General features: G+C 41.4%; 1 protein-coding gene across 9 annotated transcripts in view; it reads right to left on the reverse strand.

Annotated features, from left to right (window-relative positions):
* Positions 1–27966, reverse strand: part of MAP4K4 (mitogen-activated protein kinase kinase kinase kinase 4) — a 167540-nt gene that overhangs the window by 20212 nt on the left and 119362 nt on the right. Inside the window, exons 10-25 of one of the 9 annotated variants that reach the window (XM_085054535.1) lie at positions 27268–27443; positions 26499–26571; positions 25832–26042; positions 18345–18506; positions 16164–16250; positions 15266–15496; positions 11757–11918; positions 9490–9609; positions 8430–8536; positions 7359–7510; positions 6575–6672; positions 5146–5321; positions 4630–4750; positions 3268–3459; positions 780–897; positions 341–511 (exon numbers count right to left, since the gene is read on the reverse strand). In XM_085054535.1, coding sequence (XP_084910661.1) covers positions 341–511; positions 780–897; positions 3268–3459; positions 4630–4750; positions 5146–5321; positions 6575–6672; positions 7359–7510; positions 8430–8536; positions 9490–9609; positions 11757–11918; positions 15266–15496; positions 16164–16250; positions 18345–18506; positions 25832–26042; positions 26499–26571; positions 27268–27443 — 2357 coding nt within the window. Of the gene's footprint in view, positions 1–340; positions 512–779; positions 898–3267; positions 3460–4629; positions 4751–5145; positions 5322–6574; positions 6673–7358; positions 7511–8429; positions 8537–9489; positions 9721–11756; positions 11919–15265; positions 15497–16163; positions 16251–18344; positions 18507–25831; positions 26043–26498; positions 26572–27267; positions 27444–27966 lie in introns of all 9 variants that reach the window. The other 8 variants (XM_085054518.1, XM_085054510.1, XM_085054502.1 and 5 more) reach the window with 8 other exon arrangements.

Consider the following 27966-nt stretch of genomic DNA (forward strand, 5'->3'; position numbering starts at 1 on the left):
ATAGTGCGATGGTATAGCTGATCTGGTGGTGTTAAGTCAAAGGCTGGACTTGATGACATCAGAGGTCTTTTCCAACCTTAATGATTCCATGATTCTCAGTCTAAACTGTGCCATCAGAAGCATGTATGTACCAGTGGGAAATTATATCAAAGCAGAAGCAACATACTGTAAAAACCACTACAATTACCAGGTCTTGCAACAAAAAATATGTAAAGAATCGTGAATAAAAGCAGAGAAACAGCAACAGTTCTGGAGATACATTATCAAAGACTGCAAATTCCCACTAGCATGTCTACACTTCAAGAGTGCAGGAGGAAAGGGAAGAACACATTTACATTACCCCATAAAGCCGCACAGAGTATCTCGGAATTGAATCTCTTCTTGTATTTGCGAATCTCTGGTGTGTCACTCTGTGGCCGTGTATTTGTGGGATTCACATTGACAACTGATCCTTTCCGTGTAGGGTCTTGCCTTATTGCCTCTGATCTCATTGCTTCACTAGAATATCCTACTGAAAGGGAAAAAAAAAAGTGCATGAAATATCCCTCAAGTGCTAGACGCTGGCCATATATTCTTTACATCATATAACCCAAACCAGTAACTGAGAATACTGAGAAAGTCCTTCTTTTTGTAAGAAATGTAAATGGGAAAATAAAATAAACTATGCAATCCACTGCAAATCAAATAAAAAGCATGATGGTAACATTCTTAAGTACTTTAAAGAGCCACTGAAGTCACTGAACTCTTTTTCAATTGTCGCCTTCAACTACTTTACTTACCCACAGAAGTCACAGTTGTCCCACTAGATGGAGAAATCTGTAGTAATCTGGGGTCTATAAAAGGTGTAAAGGAGGAGGAAGATTTGTGTTTCTGGAGTGTGTTACTAGCGGACTGAGTCTGCAATGTAAATTTCAACTTTATTAATATTAATGACAGTAAAAAGCATGGATAACAAACACCAACATTTTAAAGTCACTACAGAATTATGCTACAGAGCCTCCCCAAGCTTTTGTACTTCTTTTATAGATACACAATGCACTGCAGGCACCGCACCTGAACTAGATACATATGCACACTGCAAAAGTTACAGCAAAATGTAATTAGCTGAATTGTCATCCCTGAACCTCAGCTGCTAGCAAAGCTTTTTAGGACAGACCACTGCAATCAGGCACAAAGCAAGGGCATGTCTTTCCTTTTGAAAATCTGCTTAAATGTATGTATACTATTTTATCTGCAAGCTGTCCACTACCTACAATTTTTGAATTTATGAAGCATCTCCTGAAGTGAGGCAGTTTAATAAATTATGAAGTTTTAGCTCTTGGCTTGTGCAACAAAATCAGAACCACATTCATTTCTATGACAGACTGTTTCAATGTTCACTACTGTTCATTCTCCCTATTTTGTTTAACCTGAGCCTCTTGCCAGAAAGCTGCAGCAGATTCTTCCACCTTTATTTGACAAAGCAACACATTAAACCTGTATCGAACAAAGGGGCTCATTAGTGTGGAAAGTGTAGCAAACGGTGATATGATGCTATGAATATGTAGTGGATAAAATCACTGGTGCTTGTTGAGTTATGAGGTCTAAACATGAAAAAACATAAAGCAAGAAAGAAGACAAGTGAAACAATGAACTGTTAAAAGCGGAAATGGAACAACTTAAAAACCCTTGCCAGTTTAGTATTATAGTGACAACATTGCATACTGAAGCAGAATGGGACAAGTGGAAAAAAGAAGTGTATATATATAAAGGGTGTGCATGTGGTAAGTTATACCAAGCAATACTGGGTTTTTGCTCAGTTTTATGCAAACATAGTTACAAGACACTTCTTTAGCATCAACTGATCTTCAACCTCTGATCTTCCTAAGCCTCTACAGAAAAAACAGCAATGGGTCTTCTGAGTGTATTTCTCCCCTGCACAGCTCAGTACCAAAAGGCTCCTTCATCACCAGGCACTGCCACAGTCTCCACTTCCCAAGCCGAGTTAACTGAATCCTGCTTACGAATTGCTTAGATCAAAGTAATGAACAAGCATATCTCTGGATCAATCAACTGATCTCTATAACCTACAAGAGCGCACTTTTAGAAAGATCAAAGACCAATGAAGCATAGCTGAAAATTAAGTATTATGCTAAACTAATTTCCAGGAGGAAACTCTCTCTCCCACCCACCCTCCTGCTATGTGGCTAAGAAGCATTTTCAATTATGTGGTAAACACGTGCGTTGCCATAAACCTACCCAGCCCACCGCAACCTTTCCTTCTCATCACAACACTCTCATATCTACATGGCAGGACTCTACCCTGAGAAGCAACAGCTTCTTTTCACCAAATTTTGCTCACCCTGTACCATCCCCTGCTTGAGAGGCTCTCCTTGTAAGCCAGGCTGGCCACCCAGCCAGGAGTGGAGACACCACAGAAGGCTTCTCACTTACTGCTAGGGTTGGTTAGGGGCAAATAGCTCTTTATTCACTCACACGTGTGCATCTCCTCTGCTGCAAGGGGTTGCACACACAACAAGGACCAGTCTTCCCCACCAGCACTTGGTAAGGGAAGGCACCATCCTGGAATCAGCCCAGGACAGCAAGAGGGAACTTCCCCCCTGGTGAAGCCTTCTGCACTTGGACACAATCAGTGCTGGTGGAGAACAGTCATCTTTACACAGCTGCTTCTCAGAGTATGCACACACTTGGAAAAACCCCAAATATCTTCCCCCATTCATTATTCCAAAATAACAATCAGGCTTTTACAACCCTCCCAGGCAACACCTGATTTGTTCACCCAGCCCACACAGCAAGCTTTAGTAAGCAAAATCCCTCCTCGGCCGCTTCCACTCCCAAAGGGTGAATTTCCACAAGCAGCTTCTCATATGTGTGGAGTCACTAGTCCAGCCTTTACTGACAAAGCCAAAATTAACCGCTAATTCTGAAGAGGCACATTGCTTGCAATTAGCCTGCTTCCGGAATAAAACACAATTTTAAAAGTGTATTGGCTTGAAAATGCAGTAGTCAAGTTTAGTTTAAAACGAACGCCATGCAATTAATGACTCACTAAAAGGAAGCAAAAATAGTAAACTGGCAAGTTTGGCATGGGACTGCTCTAGAGTTAAGGGCTTCTTACACAGAACTGAAATGTGTTATTTGGGAGGTGGGAACAAAGGTGACAGAAAAAAAAAGCAGGGGAGATTGGCTGGAGTTCCTTTGCAAACTAGCTACTAGGCAATGCTGCTATAACCCTAAGAAAGCAGCCAGCTGTGGTGTAAGACATACCTCATTAGTAGTTAGCTTGTCCTGGGGTGTCTGTGGGGACATGGTGGGTGTCGGCTGGCTGGAGGATGGGGAGGAGGAGGTGGAGGAAGTGGAGGAGGAATGGCTTTGCTGTAAGAGATCTGGCAAGAGGTGAATGCGACCGGCAAAGCCATTGCTCTCATGATGGCTGGCACGCTTTTTGTCAACTGTACTCTGTAGAAAAAACAGGCACACTTGTCTTGCTCAAGTGCTGCTTAAAGATCTATAGCCCTAACAACCTCTCTCCTTCTCTCCCTCACTTCCTATCTTTTCACATTTATTTTTTTATTAGTTTTTTAAAGTAAGCTGATAATCCATGCTTTGATGCCTGCATGGAAAGGGAAAGTGGGCAGAGCTACTAGAATTCATCAAATTCCCACTGGCAGGCAAAAGCTTGGTTCATGTGGTTGACTTGCACAGCCAGTTCCACCAATTAACAGAAGAATAACTGCACTGCTAAGTCCAACACCACAACAGGGACAAGCACATTTTTGGGGGTGGGGTAAGGATTTCTTTCCCTATTGTTTTGTTTAAAACTAACTTAGATCCTATGCAGATAGCAGTTTGGACTTTCTGGAGAATCCCTTCAGCTAACTATTTAAAACAATAACCATGAAATCTTAATTTTCAAATGAGAGGGCTCAATTAAGAAATTGGCATTCAGTTGTGAAACTCAGAAATGCGATTACTGAGGAAACTCCTATAAGCTAGCACGCTCATTAACACACAAGCTCATTTAAACGCAGGGAACCATTATCTTTCAGAGGCACAGGAATGCAATATTTTCAGAATCAAAGGCAACAACACAGCACTCTAGCTCTGTCCACGTTCCCTGCCTCACCACCTATTTTGCTTCTCCCCCACACCAACTGTTGTGTGAATTTGCATGTACATGTGTGTGTATGTTATCTGGATGGTCTTTATGCCCTCAACTACAGCTCCAAACAATTTAAAAAAAACCCTGAGTGCTCCCACCCCAGTCTCTCTCCCAGCCCCACTCCTGAGACACGTATTTGATTCTGTGGTAAAACTAAACTAAGTTTTTGCTCCAGGTACTTGCTCCACACACCTGCAGCTTTTCTACCCTTCTCACCCATAGACTTTGAGATATTCTGCATGGTGCTGCCATGAGTGTCACTGGAAAGCATGCAAAACAGAAGCAAGGGGTGAAGGGCTACTCTCCTCTTTGCATGCATCAAACGTCTTGCTCATCTGAAATTCACTACAGCTGCGTCTTGATAATACGAACAACAAATATAATGTAGAAACAGCATGGGTGAATGAGCGAGTGGGTTAATGAGCACAGAAAGGGTGCAGCACTGCACAGGGAAGGAAAAGCAATACCTGTCGAACAATTAAGGTGCCCTCCTTAGAAGGAGTCAAGGCAGGTTCACTCTCCACATCATCATGGACAATCATGGTTTTTACTGACTCCGTTTCACCATTGCTCAAGTTCAACGTTGACCTATTTGTCAGACAAGAAATAACTGGAGTGAGATAACAGCACTAGTGCCCTGGCTGTCACTTCCCTGCATCATGGCATACCCAAAATTAATTTGTGTTGTGACCAGAGTGGAATATTTACATAAGCTGCCTAGAAAAGCCTCTCTATCAAAAAATAAAGTCAAGAAATTTTTAAACACGGTTTCTTGTTTTGTAGCAAATCAAGTGAGAAGAGGGAAGGGACATGGAGAAGATTATCCTCAGTGTTTGAATATATGGACACTTGAGGCTGCTATGTCTTTCTCATAGATTGTAGTAAGCTGAAAGAACCAACATACAAGCCAAAACAGCTAACATCCTTTTCCTTCAATCCCCTGCAAGGGAAAACAGATGGAAAACACTGTTAGAAGAACTAACACTGCTCGGACATCATCTGGTCCAGAAGTAGATTCATCTGCTCCTTCTTGTTCCATATCATCATCTTCCTCATCTGTTGTCCCTGACTCCTCGCTTGAGGATGAGTAATCCGTTACTTTATGTGGAGGTCGCACATCCTCTACTGCTCGCAATTCCTTTGCCAATGCGGTTAAATCCTGATGGGAGAGGGAAGAAAAAGATTAAATAACTAATGTTGTAGGTAAGAGAGAAGAGTTTGCAAGACAAACCCACAGGATTAGTGCCCAAGTTTGTTCCCTTGTTTACTTCTGTGTTTACATGGCCTCAGCAGTACTGTTTCCTTTTATTTGCTCATTCCTAACAGTTACCAAAACTCACTTTCTGATAAATTCAAGCACCAGAAGAGTCAACCTAAGCAGGTCTTGCTATATCATAGAAAAATGTGCATACTCTGAAACACAACTATCCCGATCAGGATTTCAGTTTACGCCATCATACCATCTGAAGGACGTATACAAGCACAAGGACCCACTCTCACATACTGGCTGCAAGAAATCTAGCCATCACGGTAGCAGAAAGATGGTAAGACTTATTGAGCCACCTAAGGCACAACTGCAGAGAGCTGATCTCCTTGAAACCTTTAAATCCATTTCCACTTGCATGAAACTGTGCTAAGGAGTTCACCTGTGAAGTCAAATTCATCAGCATCAGCTCAGTCACACATGACTGTCAAACAGTATAAACAGGATGGGACACAAGTCGCTTTTCCGTCTGCAGCTTGCAGACAGTTCAATATGCTCTCAGTTGTGTAGCTATGTTTTATTTAGCTGAATGCCGTTTATGGCAAATACCTCACATGTTTTACTATCAGAAGTGAAGGACAAACTTCGGTGTTTCTTTCAGAAAGCTGATAGATTTAGGTGCTGGTGCAGTGTCATAAGAGGTATGGCAAGTGAAGAAAGTTTCAAGGAAAGCTGGAAATACTGTGAAAACCCATTGAGTTCCCCAAGATACAACTGGACACAGAACTGTAATCAATTGTAATAGCAGCCAGATATAGGAAATGGCAGAAATCTCTCACAGAAAGTAGGAAAAATTTAAGGTCTTACCACTTCTCCCTGCACCATTCAGCCCAGCATCGCCACATGCAGGTCAAATGCATGATCATTGGTCCAGCCCCAGGAAGGAAGCACAGGATTGAAAGAGAAAGGCATGGATTAGGAAGGAAGAAGACCAGAGAGGAGAAATCAATCTCAGAAGCAGAGCAAAATCTAACATTTGGAGTACTGATATGTGCAGGCAATTGCACAGCCCAGAACGTGCTGCTAGACCCAGTTACAAACTCAACTCAAGCTGATATTCACCCCTGATGGCACTGATTGAAGCTCTCACTGTGCTTTTTGTGAATCTACTAAAAGAGAAGGAGGACAGAGAGGTGGATGCAACTTACAGCAGGCTTGATAGGTCTAAAGACTTCCTTTTTCTCTTCAGGCTTTTTAGGTGCACTTTCATGGCGCTGGGATGGTGAACCCTCTGATTTGGATGATGCTGCATGTGCCAAGACCACGAAAGGAACACAGAACAAAAAAGATTAAGCAGGGAGCTAAAATATGTTTTCTTACTTCACTTTGGAGTGGGGAAAGAGGTGAGAAGACTATTAGGTGGTGTCTGACCACAAGACCAAAGTTTCACTGGTTCACTATTACACTGTCCCTGAAGGACTACACAAAAAACATCATAAGCTGTGATTTGTACAGGTGCAACTGACCTATGTCTGATGCCAAAGTAAACGGTCACAATTACAAATCAAAGACCCAAGTGTGACCACAAGCTGGAAAACCTCCATCACCATCCAACATAGCCCAGCTGAGACCTATCCTTTGCAGTCTGCACCCTGTCAACAACCATGAAGGAGACAGGCAACAAGTACCAAAACATGCCCTTGTACACATGAGGAAGGGAGTGAGCTATGAGGGCATGGAGATTGGGCTGTTTGCACATAGGAAAATGCAACAGCGACTGGATGTGAACTAAAGAAACAGTCTGATGATGATTTCTGTGCCTACTGCCTTTCCCAAGCAAGGACATATGGCCAAGAGGGTACAGCAAGCTAAGACATCTTTGACACTGCATACTCAAAGGTCATTCTCTGTGAGGGTTATCATCCCTAATTATTGAGTGCTTCACAGGCAACTTGAAAATACAGTGGTATGAAGGGTGGGAGAAGGACTTACATCTCATCCGGAACCGCTCTCCAGACCCACTCTGAGAGCCAGGGTGGGAGCCAGGCTGTGAGCCAGAGTTGCTTGAGCCAGAAGAACTGCCACTGCCTGGCCTTGGTACGAGTTTCTCCACCCTTTCCCACAGCAGACGAGGCTCTATATTGCTGCATCAAGGGAGGAAAGAAATACTTTGTCACACACACTTCAGCTCCAGATTCCCAACTCTAAACTGAAAAATCACTCTCCCTCACTGTTTTGCTAATAACTCAACTGAAAGAACACTTTAAGACTGAGCTCAGAGCACTAGTAATGCTTCACAACCCAGCAGTGGCTCCCTTTGAAACAATTATTATCTTATTTATTTACGACGGATAAAAAAAGTTCACGTGGGTATAAGCTATTCCAATTATTTGGAATTATCTACCTGCCATTCTTAAGCATCTGACCTGAAGTGGACAATTCTCTCAGCCTGCATGAATGTTTAAAATTGGCTCAGAAATGTCCTAGGCACTAAACACAAGCCAAAAAGAATAACAGAATACGCTAACCCCTGTCCAGTGAGCTAATTCCTGCCCATGTTGCTGTGTTGAGCTCAGGAGACAGTTCTCTCCTTGCCTTTCCTGATCTCAGATGCTCGTGTCACAGCTCATGGAGACTTTTTTCCCCTCTTAAAATCTGGTTCTGGCTAAGAAGCCAGAAAGTTTCTGAGATCTCTTCACTTTAGATGTTACAAGCACTTCTGCTACCAGTAATCCTCATAGTACACCCAAGCCGACCTGTTGCACCAAAAAGCAACATGTTCATAAATGGCCACATTTTTTCCAAAATGTGAAGGTTATTTGAAGTAATTGCTAAAATTACCAGGGCAGGCAACTCAGATGAGAAGAGGAAAAAAGAAATTTTGTCAGTGTTTGTTGACACATGTGCTACATCAAGGGAAATTAATCATTACTGAAAAGGGATCCAACATCATCTTCCTTTCACATTATACAGGCATTGCCAAAAGCTGTCTGGAAATGCCTGGCCTCCCATAAGCCTTTTCCTTCCAATTCAAGAAAAGCAAGGACACATAGGCTTACAAACCTCGTGGAATTTCTTTGACCTGCTTGGTTGTTTTGCTGCCCACTGCCCTGCAGTGGGGAATCACGGCGGGACAGGACTGGTGATCGGGACGTTGTTCTCACAGGTACCTTGGGAGAAAAATGGTTGAGTTAAACCCATGAAGAGGATGGAGAGGACAGGAAGATAAAACCTCTCCTGACACAGAATATATTCTTAAGATATCAACAACATGTTCTAAGTACAAGCTAGCATCAATGACCAAAAGCAATAAACAAACATCCACAAAGCCAAAAGCCTTAGTTGTGATGCTGTTCAGAATTTGAATAGAACTTGAAGTTTAGTCTTAACATTAAATAGTTCAATGGTTATCACACGAACACGTACACGCCCCGCTACCCTCCCAACTACTGAGACATTTGAAAAGAATATGGCATTTTGACTGAAGCAGGGGAGGCACAAAGCAATTTGCTGAAACAGCATGAGAATTAGGAGAATAAGCTCAAGGGAACCAAACAAATGCCCAGGAATGGATCAGCAGAAGGCAAAGACTGGTGGGGGGGAGCAAGAATATACTCAGAAGAAGCAAATCCCAGTGGATAGGAGGGGGAATGGGAGGGGGAGAGGAGGAGGAAATATATTGAATGTTTCCTTTTTGTTCAGATCCATCTCAATTTTAAATAAGAGTATGATTCATAGTTTGGGTTGCTAACAGACGAAGAAGAATATTAAAACTCTGAGCAATAACCTCAGGGATATTTTAAATTCTTTCCTGAATATGGTAATGATTTGTTAACTTTGCATAATAAATTGTTTCTCTGAAAGAGCTGCATTCTATAAATAATTACCAATTTTATATGAAGCTTCAATATTGTACTTCAGGTTGATTATCATTAACCCATTGACTGAACACCTACATAAAGAACCCATTGACTGAACACCTACATAAAGATCTGCCTTCCAAAATACTGTTACCAGTGTTGGCACAAGGGCACGGTCTTCCCAGTGCCCAGGGTATCACATCCTTAAGAAAATTATAATTAATAATAAAAAAATAGCACACATCTGTCTTTCTACTCCTTACCCTTGGAGGCACCTCGTCACTGTCTGATCTAGCCCAAGCCTTTTGGGTGGGGTCGGGTACCTCCGACTTAGAGTCAGAACTCTGATTAAGCACTTCACTGCGTGAAGGTGGATATGGGTCCTGGGAACGAAGATGGTGATGAGCAAATTTGGGAGAAGGGTCACTGAAGGAATGGGATCGCGAGACAGGGGAAACATTGTTCTTGAGAGATGCCAGATGGGACCACTGTACCTTACAAGAAAACAAAACATAAAACATTCAATGCGCTCAGTATAACCGGCTTTCCAATTAACATAGAATAAAGGCAGGTGGGGCAGGCAGAGACAAATTGGTTATGGCATTAGGTAAGCGTGCGGTGGAATCGATGCACTTAAAAGCAAGGCAAGCGCCCAAAGAACGTAACAGACTGAAAATACAGCACATACGCATTTTGTGTGTGATATGCTCTCCACATACACATACACTGGTGCCCAGAGGAAAAGGGGACTCAATATCTGCACCATGAGCCTGAGTTCAAAGGCCACTCAAGACAGAAGTTGCCTTCTGTTCCCGGGTCTTATGTGGGCTTTGGCCAGGTCTCATGGCAGCACTGGTGGGCTGGGAAATTTGAGGTGGACATCCAATTGAAACAATGAACAAAATTAAAGAATGCTGTAAATTGGGCAAACCAACAGACATTTACGTTTCCTAATAAATTTAGGAAATAGATACAGTTCGAAACTTTTGGAGAAAGACCATAACACAAAGCCTTTATTCCTTTACAGTTATTTCAATATATATAAAAAAACATAATATATATTGTATATAGTATACATATGTACAATGCATATTATACTTACACCATATATGTACCATATACTGTACATATATACATATTTATACACAAAGTACACACGCACACTTACATGCACACAAATTCATTTACACATACTAAGAAGGTATAACTTTAACTCCAGTGGCTCTGGCATTAAAACTTCATTAGGATTTCCAGCGAAATCCATATTGACCCTTCAGCCTACTTCCTCTTTGTGCATAAGCCTGTGACTCAGAGTTAATTTCTGAAACTAAGGAGAAGGAAAGGTCATAACTGAAGAACATGCTGTTTTCACACCTAATGATTAAGCAAAACTTTGCCTTCAATCCCAGTTTTGGTAGGCTTACTGTATTTGTTTTTATATTATTATTATTTCCTCTATTTTAATACACACAGCTGTTAAAGAGCCTGATTATCCTTAATATGAGTGGAAGACAGCCTTTAAAAGTAACTGGCACAGAGTATGAAGATACAAGTCCAATATTTTGAAATAGTCATAGAGGTTTGAATAAAAGCCAGGAAATAATGAGCAAGAGACAAAGTTCTGTCCTGATTTCTCCCACTCTTCCGTCTGTTCAAATTCTCCTGTTGTCCAAAAGAGTGCCAATACCTAGTCACAATCAGGGATGGTTTTAGCTTGCACTGTCATCAACAGACTTTATTTGAAAGAAGAAAATTCTGCATGGAAACAGAGGAACTAAATGGAGAACACTACCATTTAATTTAGCATACCTAAATTGCTCAGAATTCATGGGCTATGTCTAAGTTTTAGACAAAGGTTACTTTTTCCATTCATGTCATAACTCCTATGAGATCAGATATCAAGATCTGGAGGCTCTTCGTTAAAAAACAACAGAACAATGGTTACCCTGCAGCTCAGTGCATGGTACAAATCAACGTCTTCTTGATTTTCCAGGGGTGGTACAGAGCTCTATTTAGCAACTGCAGGCCTACTGACAACAAACTTGCTTTTCTTAGACATGTTTTGCAAAGCTCTTTGAAACAGTGCTCATACTATTAAAACCCACCTGTTTAGTTAGCTTTTTTCTGCAAGAATTTTAAAAACCAAGTGCACTTTTTCCTGAGCATCCTTTTTAGTAGTAAATACCTTGCACAGAGCAAATTCTGAATTGTAAAATGCCCTGCAACTGTCACCAGCATTTAACCCACTGTGTCACCACTGAACAGATAATAATGGGATGCAACAGTTCTAGTCTAGCTCTAACATTAAAAAACCCAAACCAAACCAAAACACCAAACCCACAAATCCATCAGTTTGTCAATAAAATAAGCAAAAATAAACAAAGAGTAAATCTGCAGAATAAGCTGTTTTGTGCAACAGTACTACCCATTACAAAAGGCTTTCTAAGTGCAAAGATCTGCAAATTCGAAGGAAACATGTTGGGACCTGTGCATTCCCTCCAGGCTCACCAAGATTTTCCTGGGCACTTACCTGGGGCTCCATTGGCCTCTGCAGGGCAGGCTGAGCAGGTTCTGAGTTTCCATTGGAAAAGGACTCTGATCTTGAAGGCACTGGTGGCTCCAACACTTTGCCCATCTGTTTAGACTGTGCTTCAGGGGAGCCCTGATTAGTTTTTCTAAATCTCTCCTCCACCTAAGCCAAAATAAATGGAGGTTAAGCCTCAAGTGAGTAAAACCAATTACAGTAGAAATACAAAGGGGAGTACCACCTTTTCTTTACCACAAAGAAACCAAACACATTTGGGGTTTGGCAGGATTTCTCTCCCTACCACTTTTGCCAGCACTGTAAGTTCACTGAATGAACTACACCAAAGCAGCAAGTATGCCAATATGGATAATCCATACCAGGAAGAGAGAAGGTAGGTAGTAAGACTGAGATAATATGATGAAAGACCATCATGGGGCTTCTTTCTGCCTACACTAATTATTATCCATCAGTATTTTCCTCACAGATAATAAAAAGGACATACAAAACCAGAAACAACTTCGCAATACAAAAGTACATTTCCTGTTGCTATCCCTTACTTTAGTTGTCCACCTTATGCAACCAATGGTTTTACATTATCTGCTTTTCTGTGCTTCTCTCTTTGGCAACAGAAGAAGTGGGATATGTTTCTCTACCAGGTAATACTGAAGTCTGTTCAGCTTTAGGCACAAAAGTGTAGCACTGATCATCCTCTCTCTTATCAAACAGTTCCAGCACAAACTCAAAGGCTGTAGAGGACAGCCCCAGCAACTTGTTTCCTGTTCTCAGGAAGGTGTAGAATTGATCTTATATTAACCTCAAGAGCTTGCTGAGTGGAAGACTAGATCAGAATGTGCCCAGTCCTCAGAAGAGTATCAAGCAAGGTCCCCATGCAGAAACATCACCTCTTTCAAGGCCAAAAAACTGAGAAAAAAATTAGAGTTATGAAGGGCGAGGGACAGAGAGAGGCTACAGACAGAAAGGAAATATCTTCCCATTTCCTAAGACAGTCTGCTGCTGGAACCAAGGCAGCATGTGTTTTTCTGCCAGGGAAGCTGCCTCTGAGGAATGTTAAACTCCCACGATTTTATCAAAGCACCAAAGATCACACTGGCAGCTTGGGATGATTTAATTTGCTTTAACCCTTCTGCCCAGGGCACAAAACCAGTGCTGGAACAATTTCCTAATTGTTCCCTGGCAGTGATGGTCTGGAGAGACTGGCTACCAGAAGACAGAGGCAAGATTCCAGACTCCTCACCTCAGGTGGGCTCCTTTACAAACCCAACCTACCTTTGCTTTCCAAAATTTGAGGATAGTACCAGTTTGCCTACAGGAACAAGCAGACAAGCTTTTGCGACGTCTACACAAAACACACCATGTTTTAGGAAGTACAAGAATGGAGGCAAGCATCTTCATCATGCAATCATTTTCACCACTGTGTTCAACTTCACAGAGCCATTCTTTAAAATTTAAAAAACAGGCCAGACTCCTTGTTATGAATAGAATAAGGAAAAGCCTCAAGTCCTTCTGTCTGAAGAAACAGGTTTTCACATCTCTAGCTGAAGATGATAGGAAGTTTCATCCACAAAGCACATAAACTGCATGAGCAACATGTCCTCAAAACCAGGCAAGAAGTGGGAAGGAGATAAGAGTGCATCCCTGGATATAAACAGATCCTGTTCTGGTCATCTGACTGTCTGGACCTGAAAATGGTATTAAGTTCTAAGTTCCCTGCTGTTTCCCAAATTGAACCTTAGAAGTCCTTTTCCTTACAACCTCATTGCTACCGCAGTGGAAAAAAAAACCTAATCACCATTAAAATTTGCCACTGAGGAAAGTTAGTCCACTTCAGCTTACCATCCCAATGGTCAGCATCTCTGTAGGCAGACATTTTCTCTGGAGAGCAGTACAGCCCAAAGTATGAGGCAACACTCGTTCCAATTCACTGTTTTATGTCAAAAACGAGTTAATGTCTGCTGTTAGGATTAACTGATGTCATTGCCACTGCCAATGTTTTATGTCAAAAACGAGTTAATGTCTGCTGTTAGGATTAACTGATGTCATTGCCACTGCCAGGTATAGACACTATGGGTATACTTTTACCACACTTTTAAAAAAAGACTATTACACAACAATCTCTGGGAAGGTCCGACTACTAACCAATTTTTATGTATCTTTACTCTTTCTAGCTAGAGCACTCACAAAAAGAAAAAGACTACAACAGACAAACAACTGAGTCAGTGGTTCTCCCAAAAGATGTAACACTTGAATCTTCATGAGTTTCTTTCCTTTTCAACTCTGAAAGCAAAATGGAGCAGATACAGCTCTGCATCCCTCCAAAGCCAGCATTCAGGCTAGACAGAAGTGCTGGACTGGCACTATAACAGCATGCAACAAGGACAAGAGGGCTGGTTTCATGTCTGCACCACCACATACCAGACAAGTCTGAACTTCTTCCAAGTAAGAAAGACATATCAGATACTTCAACCATCAAGCAGAATGGATGAGATAGCACAAACATGGTTTATGATGAACTCGGACAACAGCATCTAGAATAAAATGGGCTTGTGTCCACCAAGCCCAAACAACAATACTTCAAAGACTAAGAAGCACTACTGGATTAAGCTGAACCGAGAACTATTTTATCATGTTCAGTAGACCTAAGTATATTTTTTGTTCTTGTTCCAAAATGTATTTGCCTAGTTCCCACATGCAGCTGATGCATGCCATTAAGAGCTTTGACTAACACTGCCCAGCCTGGTGGTTTGTGGGCAGTATGGTGCTCAAGGGAAACATAAGAATAAGATCACTTAAAAGAAGAAAGCAAGCCAAATATACATCAAAGAGGCATTTACTTGCTTAGCAATGTTACTCATGGACCAGTGAAGACAGGGGCCACTCACTGAAAGAAACAGCACTTCAGATCAACCTGTGAGTGCCTGAAGTCCAAGAAGGCAGCACCACAGTTTCAAAAGAGAGGGACACGATCTCAGCAGAGAATACTTAACACTTCAGAAATGAAACTAATGAAATTCAGGTTTGTGGTCACGAGAAGGAAATTTTGAAGAGTGTAAGTTAAAACATCAAATGTGTAAACATGTGCTGAGTGCTAACATTCATCACAGGTTTGTGTTTTCCAACTGCCTCTCAATTTCAAATCACCAGTACTTGCCAGAGACACAGATCGCCAACTGCACCAATGTTTCCTAAGAAAACACGTCTGATGAAGCACAGATTAACTTCATAACATACTTCCAAAACCAGGTCCCCTTAGTCTGCAGCCTTACACACCTTCTGTCCAACTTTTATGTCTCAAAACTCTGAACTCCAGTGATTGCAGCAAAAGTACTCAGAACGTGCTCTCAGGCTTGAAAACCAGTAGACAACAGTTTAAAATATCCTGCCCTTCTGAGTGGTGCATTGGCCTCCAACTATACTGTAGCAGAACTGCAGTCATGCTGATGCCAGCAGGCAGAGAAGCAGTTAGGAGACTCCTGTTGACAAGCAGGACTTACCTCACGTGCTCTTTCAGCAGGCTCATAGTGGGATTTTGGCTCAGGGGTATGATAGCTTTGTTTATTTCTTTCTTGCTGCTGCTGCTGCTGTTGCTGCTGCTGCTGTTGCTGCTGCTGCTGCTGCCGCCTGTGATCGTGCTGCAGCGACAGGAGGTAGGCTTGCTCCTGCTGCAACTGGCGCTGGAGTCGCTCTGCCTGTCGGTGTTCCTCCATCTCTCGCCATCTGTATTCCTTTGAGAGAACAGGTGAGGAATTCAAGACATGACACTGACTTTATGCTGGATGTGTCCCTACCAATCCCATTAAAAATGCACCTTTCTGGTTGCTGTTGCTTTTTTCTTTGTTTGTTTATTTTGTTGTTAATGTGTAACCAAGAGCTAAGTTAGACCCATATGATTTGCGTCTTATGTTGGGAAAGTCATAAGTGTACTGCTAAGCTTGACATGGTTGGAGAGTTATGTCAAAACTGATTTTTATTAAAGGGAAAAAAAAAAGAGTTATTTATACTAAATCCAGCGTAAAGTTCATAAAACAATGATTTAGACCAACACTAGGCCATTGTATCCTGGGGTGGATTTACATATCATGTGTGCTTTTGATCTGCAACACAAGCACTCTAGTTCTTCACTGAATGCCAAGGTCTGTTCAGAAACTCGACCACCACACCAGAACTGTTCCACTTTAACATAAAACCTCCTCTTATTGCCCAGAAAGCAGTGTGACCATACAGCACTTCTCATATGTGCCTGTCAGCCCACAACGCTAGCATAAATGGCCTTTTAATCAAGCTCCTTTGTTGTCATACTGTCAGTGCAGCTGTGCCCGACTGAGGGAAGCCTAGGACTGGCTGGATAAATGGATCCTATAGCTACTGAACAAAACAGATACAGTGCTTTACCAGTAACATGGCCTGCTCCTGGAGCAGCTGCTGCTGTAGAATTTCCAAGTGCCGCTGCTCCTCTTCTAGCTGTCGCCTGATATACTCCTGTCACATAGAAATTACCCAGCAATAAATTTATTCAAAAGGAATGCATCAGAACCCCCTGGGTGGAACACCACACGCTACTTCCCCAGTTCAGCTTTAATGAGAAATGCACTTCAGGATGGATTAGTGCCTGTAGAACAATTTAGGAAGCCCTGTCTCCTAAGCATTAGATTTTGGCCCTTTCTGTTCTGAAATTTGTGCTCCTGCAAATGTTGCCGGCACAGGCCAGAGCTCATTTATGTATTTTGGAAGTGGTTTCAAGAAGCAGCAAAATGCACTTGAAGGTTTTGGAAAGTTAAAACACAGCAAGTCTGACTCAACACAGCCAATACAAAGTCACATGCAAGTTGTATTAAACATTAGTGTGTTGCACTGGTGCGATGAACTGTTAGCAACAGCTAGAGCCAGGCATAGTGTAGGCAGAGCTGGAGCAAGCTCCCCCAAACGGGCTCTGCCAAGTGCAGTTGGGACCTGCTCTGCCAAGTCTCCCCTGCCGCCCTCACCAGAAGCCTCTCCTGAGCAAACACTGCCAGCCTTGCTGAATTATGCGATGGTTATGACACAAACAAACATCCACCAGGAAACAGATATTAGACCAAACTTGCTTGCCCTTGCCGTCTAGCCATCTCTTCACCTGCAGCCTCAACAGGCCAAGACATTTACCCATCACTTCACCTACCCCCTGGAAGAACTCAGACTCTGAAGCACCAAACCCAAGCTGGTAACATCCTATCATGCAATTAATGGAAGTATGTAACATGTGCATGCGCACACACACAAGCACACACACACACATTTACAGTGTATGCATAAAGAAATTAATGGATCAGTGATACAGTGATGGCAGTTATAGAAAGTCTTGTGACAGACTGATGAGATACACTATACTGTTGTTACGCACATTGGCTGAGCCACAGTTTGAGTTTACAAAAATTCTAAGAGGGAATATGTCTTTTCTTCTCAAAAAAAGAATGAAAATTCAAAGTGGTTCAGCTTGGCCACACCAATTAACCATTTGTCATTATTGGCACTGTGCGTAATTAGCATTTCAACAGTTTAAAAAGCAGCTGGGGGAATACCCGGTGTCTGCCCAAAAGCAAATTGCTGTGCAGTAATTAGAAATTTTCCATATATTTATTCCCACTGGTTAGTCTTCTCTCCTTTTGACTCAAGAATCTTTGAAACATAAACAAACACAATAAAATTTCCCAGTAACACAATCATCAATGATCTCAAATACAGTGAATTTATGTAAGAAAAAAATTAAGGTATGTCAGGCCAAACCCAGCATTCCTGAAGTTAATGAGAAATTTGCAATCAGCCTCTAGGACAGTTTGGCCCTTTATTTGTGATCATTATTTTGCAGCACATGCACAGTAAGTGTTGCTCTGATTATCGCCCTGATTAAAGTTATTAAAGGATTTTAAAACATGCAGATTTCATGCATAAATATAGCAGCTGAATTTCACCGTTTAACGTGTTTCTCAGTTGTACTTTCAATGTATAAAGGGCACACTGGCATAACTTAAGATATACTTGTTGCCTGAATGGGCACACATTACTGATTTTAAACAGAGTAAGAGAGCAGAACTGTATATTTAAGTTCTAGCATGGAAAATCCTCTGCAGCTCAAAGATTCCATCTCAAATTCAGAGTATTCAAAGCTCATGACAATGACCAATTCTGTGCCAGAAGTTGACACACAACAGAGCTGCTCTTCTCTTGGGAAGCCTTCTGAACAGGGGCATGTCCTGTAAGAACCACTGATCCAGCAAGACAAGCCTAGAAACAATTTTCAGCCCCAGTGATGATTTTGCCAATTCTGGTGATTTTTAGTCCAGCCCAATGGCATGAGCTGAATTTAGAATGAGTACTGCAACAAGACTTCTTTTTTGAGGGAATATTGAGGCTGCCAGAATTTTCCATAAAGCCCTACAATCCTATGTTAGTGCATTTGCTGTCAAAAACAACAAAGATGAAAGAGTTAGTGTTAGGTTGCCTCTAAGCTGCTTTAGGCTTACTACTTTTTAAAAAATTAGATTAGAATTTAGAAGAAACAAACCTATTGCACATATATCTGTATCATGGACTCACCTGCTCTCTTTCTACCCTCCTCTTTTCCTCCTCTGCTCTTCTTCTCTCTTCCTCCTCCTTACGCCTCCTCTCCATTTCTTCCAGACGTCTTTTTTCCTCCTGTTCTCTCCGCCTTTGCTCACGCTCTTGTTGCCTTCGAGCTTCCCTTTCTCTTCTTTGTTGCTACAAAAAGGGAAAAGAAACCACAGAGTTTTACTTTTGTTGTTATCAAAGAAAGAGGTGGAGTTGTTTTCTATGGTGAAGAGCGGGATTTACCAGGACTAGCAAGCTCTGCAACTGAGCGACAAAACATTTTATGCAAGTGTTCCACCAGGAAAATAAACTCATACCCAGCACACATCCATCCCTAAAAAGCAGCCTCACTTACACTCCCTGGTTTCTTCATGCACACACACACAAAATCATGGACCATATTCCTGATGACCACTGAGGTGTGGAAGTTCACTGCTCTCTTCAAGAGAGGCTAACCCAAAACTCAACCTTTGAACAACTGCTGAACTCAGAGATGACAACATTTTGGACATCAGCAACCCACATGCTGCCAAAAGGGAATGATCAGCCCTACTGAATCAGCTAACTCAAATGACGACTGTCTGAACTTTCTGTTAGTAGCTTGTCTCTTAGGACAATTCATGGTCTGTTAAGAATTTTGTGGTGTTGGCCCAACATCCAAGCTTATTTTAATGCACTGCCCAAAACTTTGCCTAGGAGAGAAGGAAGGCTGACCAATAGCACCTCAGCCCCTCCCAGAACATCAAAAGCACCTATATGTACAAGAGGAAAAACAGCTGAAGTAAGATTTACACTTATACAGATAAGCTTCCACACATGACCCAAATACAAACTGGTGCTGATTAGGTCTGCTCAAGTCAGTAAAGAACCTGGAAAACAGCTCTAGAAAGCATGAACTGACTCATTTATGTCTACAGAGCATCACGTATGACTTCAGAGGAGACATTTTAAATGCCCATACAGTCGTGACCAATTCTTCCTGCACTTCAGCAGAAGCATCCAGTTACTCCACCTACCTCGAAATCCCAGGCAGCCTCCCACAACTGCCTAAGTGTCAAAAGACCCAGCTGCCTCCTTTTCAACCATCAACTGGGAATATCTCTACATTTACTTTCTTTATAGGTTTCTATAATATGCTAAAATATATGGAAAAGATTTAAACCAAAAAATAGCATGCACAAATTTAATCCCAAGAACAAAAATGAAAACCTACATTGGTTATTCCTTATCACATTTAGGTTCAGGTTAATACCATCCCCAATTTCTGTTGAAGCAAAGCCACCACAGATTTGCCAGTCTTAAGGCACTCCAAATAGTCTTGCAAGAAAGAGCACTCACACTAAGCTTTTATTTGTGTTCACAAATACAGTTACTGGTGTGAGTTTCATAGTTGTGCTCAACTGAAAAAGCAAAGGCTGACCTACGCTCACTGTGTTACTTTGTGGGATGAGCTTTCTCTGCCTGGCACATTTTCCTGCAATTATTATGAAGTAATTGAAAGATCAACAGCCTTTCCATCTTCTGGAATCAATACTGACATGACAGAGGAGGTTTTCTGAGCTTTTCTGCCAAGAGAAGTTGTGGATGTCCCATCCCTGGCAGTGTTCAAGGCTAGGCTGGATGGGGCTTTGAGCACTAAAAGCTGTCCCCTGCCCATGGCAGGGGAGTTGGAGCTGGATGGTCCTTAAAGTTCCTTCCAATACAAACCATTCTATGATTCCATCAATTAGTAGCACTTAAATTATATAGGCTGCTTTCCAATTCTCTTTCATTAACTACAGTTTGGGGGAAGACATGACTTTCCTGAAGACCACTGTGGAAATACACCCACACTGTAACGATGACACCCTCCTTCCTGGCCTGGGTTCACTACCACCTTCCTGTGCCACAAGACATAAGCTCTTTTATCTCCCCCCACTTTCTGTATCTTCTCAGAAACACAGCTTCCTTGCTCTTGCATCTCTTCCAACTAAATCCATTTACCAGCCTTTTCACTCCTGCTTAAGCCAGCTCTCTTCAATGAATGTAGATATAAAAATAGCAAAAGTGCTGCAAGGCAGCTATGGCACGCGGTGCATTTCATAGGTTTCACTGCTTCCTCTCCCTCATTTTTTAAGCACTGTAAAAGGATTAAGTAGGCACTTTTATTTCTGAATATATGCATCAGTGTCAAGTAATTTCTACATTTAAGTCAATATATTCAGGTCCTTCTTGGCTAATCAAGTCTGACAGGCTTTTGTTTAAGAAAACTAAGATGTGAAGTACAATAATTCTGCTGCCTTGAGGATGCAAGAGACAGCACACTGCTGGCTGGTTAATATAATATGCACATTTATCAACTCAAACAATATTGTGTTGACATTGTTAAGTGGATATATTGCAGATCTCAGGATGGCATCATTCTCACTACAAGGAAGACAGGCAAATTTATTGCTTCTTGAATTAATTCAGAAGTATTCAGCAATAATTATAAATAACTGAACTTAATATGAGAAAAATAAGCTACAAATTGATTAAGAGAGCCAGCTTCCCATGGCATCGCAAAATAAACAGAATCAATTGTTAAAAGATGAGATTTTTAAGCAAACCTTGATCCAGATATCAAGCTCAGCACAACAGCAGATATTTATTACCCAGCAAAAGAACAGGGGCAGAAAAAGGATTTAAGTCAAATATCACAAATGTGCTATTGTCTACGCGCCAAAGTACGCAGGGAGATGTGGTTTCTCAGCATTACTTCCACCTTCCCATCAGACACTGCCTCAACCTCCTGCCAGGCAAGTGGGAAGGGAGGTACCTGGCACCACAGGAGTCTGCACAGACACCCTGCATGATCCCCTTATTCCCAGCCCTAGCTGTAAAAGAAAGGTTTCACTTTATTTGCACGTGGTCTTTGAAACTCCAGCATCAAACCAGCGGTCACTAACAAAGTGGAATTTACTTTTAACATGCCCACGGAGAGGAAACCTACATCTCTTGGGTCCTAGTCCACATCTTGTCAAAGCAATGCCAAAGGTGATTGGTGGCAAGTTGTATTGACCCAACCTGTCTTCAGAGCCAGCCCTTTATCTGACTTTCTTGCATCCATCTGTTGGCATAAGGTTGCCTTCCTGACTGCCTCTAGCAACTCTTCCATGAGGACACACCAAAACCCTGATCACTGTGTTCCTTAGGCTTGCCCAAAGGAGGGGAGAGGGACAGAGGAAACCATTAGTTAAAACCAATGTCGTATTTCTATGTATAAAAATTTGCCTTCTGAATTTAGTAAGTGTGATTTTGTCAGATACTATAATTTTCTGTCATGCACTACAAAAAAGGCCTGACTGTTGTCCAATAAACAGCAGGCATAGATCTAAATTCCTGAACTTATGGATGCATATCCAGATCTTCTTTAGTTGGGTTCTGTATTAACAACTTTCTTGCACATGTCAAATGAAAAGCTTATTTCCAAGGAGCTAACTGTCAACCAGAAAGTAAGGCAAGAACTCTTCAAAGGAATGTTAGACATGCCAAAACTGAATTTTGACACAGCCCATACTGCCTCAAATTACTGCATTTCACAAAATGGGCATTTACTATGCAAATATTATTAAAAAAAAAAAAATCACAAAGAACATACAGTGTCAATACTCTGGCTCCTTGTCTGGTTTTAGGGTGCAATAATGATGATCTCACAACGGAACCTGATATCTCCAAACTGGAAGTCCATGCAGTAGAGCATGATTTACCAGGAGGGGGCAATGCAACTACACATGCAGTTGGTCTATACCAATGAATTCAGGCCCTCATTTATACAGGAAAATACTGAAAATAGATACAGATCCTCTAATTTTAAATTCCTATAATATTATTACTGTGCCTTATATTCATTAGAAGATTGATGAATATATACATTAATTATTTCTTTCACAAAGAATTAGGTAGCCTGGTATCAGCTAAGGAAGAGAATTGGCAAGATTAATGAAGAGATTTTTGCTTTGTCCACACTAGAGATAAACCAGAAGTAGAACTTCTTACTCAGTACCAATCCAAGCAGCAAGCAATTCAAATTAAGTAGATAAGAATATGTTCCCCTTCTGTAAAAGAAATAAAGCCCTGGCAAAAACTGCCGCAGGTACACCTACATTAGCATCTTGGTTCAGATCAGGAGTGCTCTTTTGAAGTGAATCATCCAAACATATCCACTTATCCAGTTTTGTTTCGTATTCTGAAGATGTCTTGCAGTGCCAACCACACCTTTTGGATGAAATTAAAAAGGCTGATGCACTCCAACCACAAGCAGGCACAGAGTCTAGACCTCAGCCAGCCCAAAGGAATTCCTCCTGTCTTTAAACACCTGAAGTCTTCAGGTCCTCAGCACTTTAATTATTGTGCTTCACAATCTGCTTCTACAGGACTGTACTACTTGCCAGTGAAGCTATAACCTACCACTTCAAAAACATCCATCTCAGGTTCTCATAACCAGGGAAAGAGACACCATTTAATGAAGCTATCCTGAACTGCAGAGGTCCACAAAGAATGGGATTCCACCACAGACAATTCTGAATTTCCCAAACCAGACTCAGTCTTGCAAAGTACAAATTCAAATGCCTTTTGATACCATGGAGCAGTTAACTCCATATTGCTGAACAGAAACACAGACACACATTAGAACAGCCAGGAACAGCTCAGATTTCTTGTCTGAACTATCTAAACACCTACAGAGTTGATAGTCTTTATATGACTCCTGAAGGAGGGTTGTGGGTTGGACAAATAAATCCCCCTCCCAAAATTCTCAAGTAATTTTCTGTAGGTTGACCACATGTCATTTTCTCCTCCCCAGTAACACACAAATTACAAGGTTCCTGCAACAACGAGTTTTAGAAGTCACCTATATGCCTTTTAAAAAGTAATCTTTTCTCTAATACAGCTGAGAATTACAGTTTTTGGCAGATGTCCTAAACACCATTCCTGTTACAGTCTCGGTCAAAACTGTCTAGGCTCTGTGCCAGCATTGTAAGAACAAGCCCTCAATTTTAATTTAGGAAGCGGGGAGCGGGGGAAGTATATGCAACTTGCTCAGGAAGATTATCTAATGCATAAAATTCTACCGAAGAATATTAAATAGGTATATGCAAACATACCTTACACAAGGAAAATTACAAGAAAGCAAGTCTGGTAAAAATATCAACAAAGTTATGAACGCCCTGAGCTTCAATGCCTGACACTAATCTTAACTTCCATTACCAAGCTTTGCTCTTCATTGTTTACAGGCTTCATCAAAACAGGGGGGTGAGTTAAGGACAAAGTGACAACATTTCAATATTTTGGCCTTCAATTGTGTCACAACACTGATATTTATCTAAATTTATGTCTACCGCCCTTCCCCCATCTGAAAGAGCTTGTTTTGGCTGCTGTTTTGTTAAAAACCACTTGGGATCATACATTTTTCCTACACAAGATCCAATGAACTAAGTGGGGTTTTTTTGAAAGCTAAATGTGAGCCTTTTTGTTTTACTTCACTTGATGAACAATTGGCCCACACCATCACCTGCAAAATGAAACTTTTCTAACTCATCATTCCTATTTATGCCTCCAAGGGAACCAGGCAGAGGTTATAGATCAAAACAAGGTAAAAAGCCTTTATCTTACAAATTTTACATGTTTTACTGTGCAACCTTATTCAGTAATACAATCTACATTACATGCTGTCTTGTGGTTGTGGAAGCTGTTGGTTTTATTTTGTATTTTAAAAAGCAGGACTGATTAAACATAACTGCCTTTTGTTTTTCACTTGCTCATTCAATTGTACCTGCAACATCCCCAAAAACGTTCAACCATGTAGGGAAAATGAGGCATTGCTTTGTTTCCACTACTAGCAGCACCAGCTCCGTTATTTTAAAAAGAAAATCCAGATTTTAAGAGTTGCACTGATTACTAAAGTTAAATGACCTAGATAATTTAATTGTAATCCTCTTCCTCGACAAAAAAATACTGCCTGCAGAACCTTAGAGATTAAACAGGCATTTAAAAGAAATCATTGATTCCTGCAATAAGAAAAATTTGAGAGGCTAAGTGGTATCTCAACTTTTACCCACCTTTGACAATATCAGTATTTTATTTTCATATTTTCCTACTATATTTTTTTATTAATTACTCCCCCCACAAAACTGCTACAGAGTCTAAAAACAGTTGGAAGTGCTACGATGTTTATCTTGGCATTCTCTGAAGGGTGGGGAAGAAACAGAAGAGAAATGGAGTTTATATGCCTCCCCCTTGTCCCTCCTCCTGGATTCATGTGTGGCTGAATCTTAGCTACCAATCCCTCCTTATAGCAGCACTAAACTCATTTGCACTTTGAAAAAGAGGGATAAGGAGCATAATGTGACCTGGAAAGGTATTTGGAACTTTGTATTATTTATTATGCAAACACATCACAGGATGCAAATCAACATTTGGTCCTGGTTGCATCCTCATTAAACATTACCAGGATTTGGAAAACCAGACTGGGTGTAGTTTTTCCATCATTGCTAAGTGGACGGTTGAAACAGAGACTCAAGCAAGAGGTCCTTCAAGGACAACTGGAATTTGACCCTGCACTTCCTGAAGAGCCAGAGGATTGGTTTCACTTTGGCTCTGTGTCATACCCAGCTCTGGCCTGAAGAGCTGTTTTGAAATCCTCCTACCTCTGAAGTTCACACTGCATATTCTATCTACATACATATGTGTGTATATATAAAAATGTACATGAGATCTTGGGAGGTGAAAAGTATGACAGAACAATATTGTTCACATACATTCACTTTCTTTTGTCTTCCAGTAGCGTATAGAAACTGCATATTACCATATCACAAAAGAATGATTGATTTACATATTTGTAATTCCTGCAGAATTATAATTTTAACACTGATTTATAAAACAAATTTATAGATCTACCTTTAAAGGCCCCTTGCAATCCAAGTGATTTTATTATCTTTTGATCTAGGTGGCTTTAATCATTAAGCTACTATGCATGAGAGAGAAATACATTAAAAAACAGCCTTCTAACTACCACGAATGAGTACCAAACACAGATGTTTGAGAAAGCTTTGAAGGGAAATCTGAAAAATGTTATGGACCCCCAAAAAAGTACTCTTGAGAAAAAATTCCATCTGCAAATAATTTATGTATCCTCTTCTCTACACCTACCTAAAGCCTAGATGGAGACCAAGACACAGCCTACCCCACAAAAAACACCTTGAAACAACCCAGCTCTGGCTCCTGCTGTCTCCATAGGAGCTGCTGGATATTCAAATGCTTGGAAGACATCTAATATTCAAGCAGCCAGGCATGCATTTAAGTACTTTGCTCTGCGTTTGCAGGTGGACTTTCACATGTTGTTTTCTTTCCTGAGATGTGCTGGGGCTACAGGGAACTCTTTCTTAAATGGGCATGGGAATGGGAAACAAAAGGGCAAGAAGATATCTGCCCCCCAAACTCCAGTCTCCTGTTTCTACCTCTTCTAGCCTCCTCCTCTGCTCCTTCTGCTGCTCAATGCGTTTCTGCCTCTCTGCCAGCAGCTGCCTCTTGTACTCCTCCTGCTCACGGAGCTGCTGCTCCTGCAGCAGCTGCTGTCTCCGAAGGGCCTCAGACCGTTCCTTGTTTTCCTGCTGCAGTCTCAGGAAATCACGTCGGAGGGTTGATTCTCCAGGCACATTGACAATGGAACTGCAACAAGAGGAAGTTAAAGCCTTCTGTATGATAAAGCCTGATAGGCCATTAAATACCTTTGCCAAAGCAGGGGAACATTAATAAAATATATCATGATGTTGAAGTTTAATCTCATTTCTTTCGGAGCAAAGACACTGGATGTATATCAAACACACACTCTCAGTAGAAGGCGTGAAATGAGGCCAAACAAAATAAGGACAATGTGGAGACCCTGATCAATCATATTTGCCATAAATCTCCCTCCATCCAGAGTTTGTTGGCTCTAAGTCATAGGAAGGGGAGCTTTCAAACCTTTAGCAGTCACAGCATAGGTATTCAAGCCCTTTGGGTGGGTTGTATGGCTTGTGCATTCACTTAATGAGAGACAGAAATTTAGCATGCTGATTTATAACCATGGACCTTGACACTTACTTGGCATGGACTGCCCAAAACCATCCCAAAAGCAATTATTACCTTGGCTCTCCTTCTTGTTCAGGCACTTCCTCCTCTTCTTCCTCACTTCCACTATATTCATACTCCGTCTCATCTAACAGGAAAGAAACAAAGGCCTGGATAGTACTTAACTTTAATATTAGAACAGTGGGGAGTTGCAGTAGCACCTCAGTAAACCAGTTCCTGTCCCCTTCAGTGAGAAGATCTATCACAGACCCTAGAACTGATTCTTTATACATATAAGCTCATCTTCCCAGACCTGTAAAGTGGCACAGTGCTTTGCAGAAGACTTCCAGCAAATTCCCTGAACATCACCAGGTTTTATATGTAAGACAAGACACCTGAAGAACTTCAGCACCACTTGAATAAAGAGAAGAGGCTGCCCAAAACATTTGCTTCACAGCTCTTGTGATGGGTTATTTCCTGTGAGTCTGATTTATGGCCTCATTCCAGGATATGAACCTACCACAGACTAAAGAAAGGGAAGGGAATATGTGCCAATATATGCCAATATCTTCCTAAATACTGTTTAATGCTTGTATGGAAGAGGCAGTGGCTAAGAAGTGAGTAAACTTAATGTATCAGAAAATACAGCGCTTGAAATTTACTTTTTCTGTAAAGGACAGAACAAAACAAAGCCTTCCAATAGTCAAATTATGAAATAAAAAAGAATTTTTTAAGGATTTGGGCTATAGTAGCATTTCTAGGGGTGAGGATTTAGAATGCAAAGCAGGACAAATATATGCATTTTTGACAAGTTGCAAAGACTCGATTTTTGGAAGCTGCATACCTTTCTCTCCTCTCTTCTTCCTGGTCCTGTCTATATGGTCCTTAAGCTGGATTCGGACTTGCCTTTCATTTGGCTGGTCACGTATAAAGGGATGTTTCAACAGCTGCTCTGTAGAAGGTCGCTGCATATAATTCTTCACTAGACAACCTTCTATAAAGCTGAAAAACTTTTTTGACCTGAGAAAGCAGGAAGGAAAAAACAAAACAAAGCAGAAGATGACAGGTAAAACTCAGATAAAACATTTTTTTTGTTCTTCCTCAAATTCCTCTCCTCGAAGAGTACATTCCAGAGGACAGTACAAGTGCTGCCTCCAAGTGTACCTCCTAAATAGATCTGAGTGTGTTGCAGCTGAGCACTGGGCTGGAGGGACACAGGGCCGGAGGGACACAGGGTGACATGAATGTACTTGCAGTGCTTAGGCACAGCCTCACAGTAATGTGCCCTCTTTCAGAGGCATAATTGCCCTGAAAGTCAGGATCTGTTAGTGAGGTAAATCATGCAAACCCAGCTTCTGCTACTTCTGGATCAGAGCTGGATAGAATCCAGCCTGTTTGGAGCAGAGGCAGTGCAGCTCTGCTGTGCCTCCACCCACCCACACTACAGACAGCCATACCCAAAGTCACGAGAACTGTATCTGCCATTCCCTTGACACAAGCAGCACCACACTGCTTTTGCATGCACCTGGGCTCACACAGCTAG

The sequence above is a fragment of the Lichenostomus cassidix genome, chromosome 1 (assembly GCF_008360975.1).
Source record: "Lichenostomus cassidix isolate B80296 chromosome 1, HeHo_3.0, whole genome shotgun sequence".
NCBI classification, from domain to species: Eukaryota; Metazoa; Chordata; class Aves; order Passeriformes; family Meliphagidae; genus Lichenostomus; species Lichenostomus cassidix.